Consider the following 7,602-nt stretch of genomic DNA (forward strand, 5'->3'; position numbering starts at 1 on the left):
GAGCATGGGATCAAATTGACAAATTAAAACCGTTTGTGTGTTCAAGTTTTTCAATGAATTTGGTTGTGCTTTCAAAACAAATAAGAATGACTTCCATAACGTCCAAGGCTTGCATTACGTGAATTTTTTTAGGTTGGACCATTTGTTTGAGCAGCGTTTACGATGGTAATTGTAGTCTTTTTTGATGGTACAAGTCACAGATTTGGGAAGTGCTGCTGAAATAGTCTTGGTGATTTGCTGCAGTGTATCTGGTAGCACTTAGACTCACCCTCTGCAAACCAATAATTTTGGGTTAATTTGGAATATTGTCTAATTTTGTGCTTTGGATAAGCTGAGGTTATGGAAGGAATACATATAACCAAACTACAATGTGTTAACGCTTAGAACAGGTACTTTAAGGTAGCTGAGCGAGATTACTCCTCTTCTGGCCCGTGTCACACCTCATGATTGTTTTTCTTTAGCCAAAAAGCACCTTGATATATTAATGAAATAATTGTTCAAGTAAAATGTTATAGTAATTATATGGCCAATATCACTGAAAAAGATTACTTAGTTGAGTAACAATTATGAACAATAATTCCCTGATTGAGTGTCAAATAGTGTCTTGGAACCCATGGTGGTTCATACAAAAAGACGCTACCATATTTTTCGCTTTCTACTTTAATATCCCATTTCAAGTGTCCAGTTTTCTTTCTATTAATTGTTGGAAAGTCCAACTAAAGCATTAGCAATGTTGAGAAGATGCATGTTTCAGCAAAGAGGAATGCACATACACTTGGGCAGAAAATAGTATAGCACCCTATACATTAAACCTCAATGTTGGAAACTTGTCATACCAGTAAAGTAATTTACTTTCATGACTTGCCAGTAGACTAATTTATTAGCTAAGTACAAGCAACAACTTGTTTTGGGAGATTCAGAGTGACCTATTTCACATCTATTAACTCACAAACGGCAAAGAATAACACTGCTAATGGAACAGAGTTTATCGTTGATGACAATAAATAATTATTTGCACTGGTTTATGTATGTGGATAATCAATTTCAGTGTACAATAATTTGAAACCTTAAGTATTGAATATGTTTGAACATCATTTGTTTTAAAGCTTGAAGTTGGATGTATAGTATTTACAAATGATTGGAAAATATAGCCTGAAATGTCAGCATTTTATCTCGACACTGAGCGGCCTGCTGAGTCTTCCTTTGTTGCCAAGTACGTTGCCACATTATCCCGAAAATCATGTAAGTAGTTGTATTGCTATCAAACAAACAAATAAGAACCTGATTTATTTTGCAGCTCTCTAATAAAACACAGTAAATCCTTACACACAAGCTCTAATCACTTTGTGTCTAATTTTCTCATACAAGCCTGATCAATGGTGACACAAAGTGCTGGAGTAACTCTGGATCCAACAACATTTCTGGAGGACATGGATAGGCAGAGATTTAGGTTGGGAGTGTAGTGGGAGAGATAGCTGGAAGAGAGGTGGTACAGGACAAAGTCAGGCAAGTGATAGGTGGATACAGGCAAGGGGGAGTTTGGATTGGAAATAGTAGAACAAAGGCCAGAAATGAAAAGATAAAAGGATGTGATGAGGAGAGGTGTGAAATAGCATGGAGAGAGCAGCTGGTTCTGGAATGAAGTTGTGAGAACAAGGGTAGCGCTGTGGTAGAGCTGGTCCCTCACGGCGCAAGAGACCCGGGTTCTATCATGACCTCGGGTGCTGTGCGTATGGAGTTTGCACTTTCTTCCTGTGACCCTGGATTTCCTCCCACATCCCAAAGATGTGCGGGTTTGTAAGTTAATTGGCCTCTATAAATTGGCGGCTTTGCACAGGATGCGGTACAGCCAGAGCTCAGCTGTACCGCATCTCAGAGACCCGAGCTCGAAGGAAGTCTGCGGGCCGGATGATTATGGGAAAAAAAAATCAGCCTGTGGGCCGGATGATTACGGGGAAAAAAAATCAGCCTGCGGGCCGGATGATTTCGGGTTTCAGGCCACATTCAGCCCGGGGGCCGTAGCTTGCCGACTCCTGCTCTATACTCTGACTGATGAAGGCCAAAGTGCCAAAAGCTTTTTTGACCACCTTATCTACCTGCGACTCGCAAGTTACCTAGTTCAGAAAAATACATATTCTGGGGTCAAGGAACCATGCACCTGTACTCCTAGATTCCTCTGCTCCACAACACTGCCCAGAGGCCTACCATTTACTGTGTAGGTCCTGCCCTTGTTCGACGTCCCAAAATGCAACACCTCACAATTTTCTGCATCAACCATTCCTCCGCCCACCTGGCCAATCGATCCAGATCCTGTTGCAATCGTTCACAACCATTTTCTCTATCTGCAAAACCACTAACTTTGGTATCATCAGCAAACTTGCTAATCTTGCCCTGTATGTTCTCATCCAAATCATTGATGAAGTTGACAAACAGTAACGGGCCCCGCACAGTACCCTGAGACACACCACTAGTCACAGGTCTGCAGTCTGAGAAGCAACCTTCCACCATCACCCTTTACTTCCTTCCATGGAGCCAATTTGCTATCCATTCTGCTATCTGTTCTTGGATCCAATGCGATCTAACCTTCCAGAGCAGCATATCATGCGGAATCGTGTCGAACGCTTTACTGAAGTCCATGTACACAACATCTACAGCTCTGCTTCATAACACGGTGTCATTTCCAACATAAGTGGACTTGCAATATCATACCAGAATAATGTAAATGATTTGTTTCTGGAAACAATAATTGCAGCAATGGCAATCACTGCAGTGCTAGTTTCTGACTGAAATGTCTTTTACATTGAACTATTGCAAGTGACTGAAATACCACCTACTGGATAAGGGTCGTCTTGTCATTTTCCAAGCAGATTCTCAACTCTTCCAGAATTTTCCAACAGCTAGCAATATCTGGAACACTTCCATCAGGAAAAGGATAGTGATTCACCGTGAATCCCTTCTGCCGGTAGGATTCTAACAAGCCTGGAACCCTGTACTTCACCATTTCTCCCTTGGTGCAGAGCACAAACACATTTTGCACATTGTAGCTCCTGAGGTCCTCTGTCAATAGTTGAAGAAGTTGGATGTTATGAATTATTGCCGCATCAAGATTAGTTCAGAAAAATACATATTCTGGGGTAGGATGTGTATGAAAGATTAGCTGGCCATCAGGAAAGACTAAGCATGATTGGACTTTTTTCTGGTAGGCATAGGCGATCGGTGCTGAGGTCTTTTGAACAATTTTTGCAAGTGGCTTAGATGAAGGAAGCAATGATTTATTTCTAAATTTGTTAATGACACAAAGGTGTCTCATGGATCAGTGCTGGGCCCTTTGCTGTTTGTGATTTATGTCAACGATTTGGCTAAGAATGTACAAGTCATGTTTAGTAAGTTTGCAGATGACACGGAAGTGAGTGGCATCATAAATAGCGAAGATGGTTATGAAAAATTGCAACATTTGGGCAGGTGTGCTGAGGAATGGTTAATGGAGTTTAAAACAAATTAGTGCAAGGTATTGCATTTTGGGAAGTCAAACCAGGGTAGGACCTTCATAGTGAATGGAAGGATTCTGGGGTGTGTTGTAGAGAGATCTAGGGGTGCCGGTATATAGTACCTTGAAAATGGAGTCACAGGTAGACTGGGTGGTCAAGAAAGCTTTTGGTACATTGGCCTTCATCAGTCAGAATATTGAATATAGAAGTTGCTATGTTATATTACATGTTATGTTACATATTATATGTTATATTACCGCAATCCTCAAGCTGCGGAGCATCTTGGACAGTACAGCTCACCCCCTCCATGACACACTGGTCAACCTCAGGAGTACCTTCAGCAACAGACTGGTTCCACCAAGATGCAGTATGGAATGCCACAGGAGATCCTTCTTCCCTGTGGCTATCAAACTACAATTTCCCCTTCTGTCGTGGGGTAGACTGACTCCTCCCCAATCTTTGCACATCCCCAATCCTTTCCACTTTAATTTCATGTTTCATGTATTTTGCGTTTTATGACTGTTGGCAGATCAATTTCCCTCCTGGGATAAATAAAGTTCTATCGTATCGTATCTTACATGTTATATAAGACATTGGTGAGGCCACATTTGGAGTATTATGTTCAGTTTTGGTCACAGTAATAGGAAAGATGTTGGAAAGGGTGCAGAGAATATTTATGAAAATGTTGCCTTGACTCAAAGGCCTGAGCTATAGGGAGAGGTTGAGCAGGCTTGATTCCTTGTAGCGCTGGAGGATGGGGGGGGGGGGGTCTTTTTCTATATAAGATCATGTCGGGAATAGATAGGGTAAATGCACAGAGCTTTTTATCCAGAGTAGGTAAGAATCTGAGGGCATAGGTTTAAGGTGAGAGAAAAGATTTTATAGGAACTTGAGGGATAACTGTTTCACACAAAAGGAGATGGGCATATGGAACGAGTTGCCAGAGGAGGTAGTTGAGGCAGGTACAATAACAACATATAAAAGATACATGGATAGGAAAGGTTTAGAGCGATATGGGTCAAACGCAGGGAGGTGAGACTATAGGATGGGCATCTTGATCAGCGTGGGCAGGTTTGGCTGAAGGGCCTGTTTCTATGCTATGGGACCAAAGCCCACAAATAAAGTGTGAAGAGAGCTTCATGAAGCAGCCAAGAGATGGAGGTAGGTTACACGAGTGGGCAAAGATCTGGAAGAAAATGTCAGATTTGTCTAGTTTGACTGGAAAAATAAATGCTTATCTAAATGGCGAGAAATTTAAGTTCAGGGAATCTGGGTTTCCTTGTATACAAGTACAACAAATAAAGTTAACAATAGCAATGTTATCATGGGCAGTATTATCATTGATTGCTTGGAGAACTGAACGAGTGAAAAGGTTGAGATTCAAATATATAGAGCACTGTTGAGACCACATTTAGAATACTATGTGTAGTATGGCCTCCTAATTTAAGGAAGGTGTTAATCTGTTGAAGTTCCAAGAAAGTTTACTAATTCCTAGAAATGGTTGGGTAGTCTCCTGATGAAATGTTGGGCAGGCTAGATTCAGGTGTGGTAGATCCCCTCGATGGTACGAAGGTCAGAGCCGATGATGGACTGGGCAGTGTTTACAACTGGATGTATCTTTTAACGCTGATTGCGAGGGCACTTGATTGAAACATTTAAGATCCTGTTTAAGCCAGAGGAGGCAATTTTTTTCCTGTGTCACAAGTCTCTGGTACTCTTCAAAGGTGGTCTTTAAATACAGTAAAGCCGGAGGTACAATGATACTTTAGAGGGTGAGGGGTGACTAAGTTAACAGGAATGTGAGTTGAGGTTACTGTCAGATTAGCCGCAAAAGGCTGAGGGATCGAGTACCTGCCCTGTTCCTAATTCATACGATTATATTCTATGCACTGCTAAATCTCAAGGCATTTGTGTTAACAACAGGATTTCAACAACTGTGCAGATTGCAGAATCTGTCTGGAAAAAGAAAGAGAAAACTGATACAACAAACATGCACTTGTAATTGCTGTTTCCACAGGTTCTCATTTTACCTTCCACAGTTGGGAAAGGGGAGGAAACCAAGTCTGATACGAATTCCACCTGCATTCCCCAATAACAGGTTAAAAACAATACAAGCGACCCCCACGATACAACCAGTCGGGTAACGGAAATTTGCACTTAAAGAATTCACAAATCACCACCTGAAAATTAGATACTGAAAACATTACCTAAATCTCTCTGAAGGTTTCTTCTGATATCTTTAAATTTACAACCTGTTTAATTAAAATAGTAAAGATTAATCCACTGTTGTCAGTACACATGACAATTAAACACTCATGACTCTTCATAAGACAGGAGCTGTTGTAGGTAGATAGGGACTGGGAACAGCTACTTGCTGCAGGTCTATATGCATTTAATTTAAATGTGAAATTATGAGTTCAAGGCCACCAATTTATTTTCTCAAATCAATGTTAAGTGCCTGCTTGCTTCTTGCACACTATGGCGTATTCTGACTAAACTGAAATGTTGCCTGTTCATTCCCACCAAAGATGCTGCCTGACCTACTGCGTTACTCCAGTTACGCCTTCTGGAGGTACTGGTGCAACGAACGGCTTCCGGAGGTGTCTCGTGGCCCAGGCCAGCGGTGGAGCCTCGTGGTCTAGGCCTCGCGGGTCGACGAGTTCACTACCGTCGGTGCCTGGGTTGACGGAACCTGTGGCTGGGGCCTGGGTTGGTGCCGTGGAGGCATCTGGAGAGGACCCAGCAGCGTTAGTGGAGAGGTTGGTGCGGTGATTGATGATGGCGCCGGACGAGGACGGACATGTGGAAGTGAGAACATAGCTGCCGAGGGAAGGAACAAAGGACACGGCGTGGGGGCACTGCCGTGAGGGGTGAGGGAGGGGGAAGAGCAACAGGGACCCGGCGTGGGGGGGGGGGGGGGAAGAAGAATGAGGATCCAGCATGGGGGGACTGCCATAAGGGAGGGAGAAGAACAATGGACAATGGAGGACCCGGCCATAAGGAAGGGGGAAAGACAACAAAAGGGGAACTGGCACCGGGGTGGATTTGTAACTAAGCGTCCTTTATGGGCGGTTATTTGCAATATCTTGGGTATGCAAACAAAGAATTTCACTGACTTGTCGCATGTGACAATAAAGTATTCAATTCAATTCACATTGTATTTTACTCAAGATTCCAGCATTTGCAATTCCTTGCTTCTCCATTTGATGGTGTATTCTAACTGGGAAACCTAAAAAGGCATTCTTGGCTTCATCCAACATATAAGTTGGGAGGCTTTGTTGCAACCTTTCTAAACGCTGGTTGCACCACAGAGTATTGGGTTCAGTTCTGATCGCCACACTATGGGAAGGATGTGGTTGAATTGAATTTGAATCCTTTATTTGTCATTCAGACCTTTCGGTCTGAACGAAATGCTGTTGCCTGCAGCCATACATGTAATAATAACAAAACACAATAAACACAAATTAACATCCACCACAGTGAGTTCACCAAACACCTCCTCACTGTGATGGAGGCAAAAGTCTTAGAGTTACTGTCTCTTCCCTCCTCTTCTCCCTCTGCGCCGAGGCGATACCCCACCGGGCGATGGTAAGTCAGTCCCGCGGCTCAACCGAGCTCCGCGAACGGGCCGGTTCAAGCTCCGCGGCCCGGGGGATGGTCGAAGATGCCCGCAGCTGTTGTGTCCTCCATTGGCCCGCGGCCGAGCCCCGGATCCAGGTCGCCGCCGCCAGAACGCCGCCGTCTCCGCTCCGCACCGGGCTGCCCACAAGGCAGCGTCTCAGCCCCGCACCGGGCTGCCCCCACGAGAGCACCTTCCAGCCGGTAGCCGTGCCGGCCGCACAGGAGTGTCTCAGCTCCGCACCGTCCACCCTCACCGGAGCGCCGAGTCGTGCCGCTACCCGGACGTCGCCACAGCTCGAAGACGGCCAGCCTCGCGTTGGTGAGTCCTGGCTGGCTCTACCTCCGGAGCCTCGAGGTCGGTCGCAGGTTGGAGGCCGCCAGCTCCGCCATTAGGCCTCAGCGCAGACGGGGGAAGAGAAGGGGGATACGACAAAAAGTCGCATTCCCCCGAAGGGAGAGACAGAAAGCTCTGTTTCACCCTCCCCCCACACAC

At 44.5% G+C, this 7,602-nt stretch overlaps 1 protein-coding gene across 1 annotated transcript in view; it reads right to left on the reverse strand.

Moving 5' to 3' along the window:
• Positions 1 to 193: 193 nt before the first annotated feature.
• Positions 194 to 7,602, reverse strand: part of cdkn3 (cyclin dependent kinase inhibitor 3) — a 9,767-nt gene continuing 2,358 nt past the window's right edge. Inside the window, 3 exon segments of the mRNA XM_033026450.1 lie at positions 194 to 1,335; positions 2,628 to 2,656; positions 2,835 to 3,057. Coding sequence (XP_032882341.1) covers positions 1,169 to 1,335; positions 2,628 to 2,656; positions 2,835 to 3,057 — 419 coding nt within the window. The 3' untranslated portion in view covers positions 194 to 1,168.

This window comes from Amblyraja radiata, chromosome 9, assembly GCF_010909765.2.
Source record: "Amblyraja radiata isolate CabotCenter1 chromosome 9, sAmbRad1.1.pri, whole genome shotgun sequence".
Lineage (NCBI taxonomy): Eukaryota > Metazoa > Chordata > Chondrichthyes > Rajiformes > Rajidae > Amblyraja > Amblyraja radiata.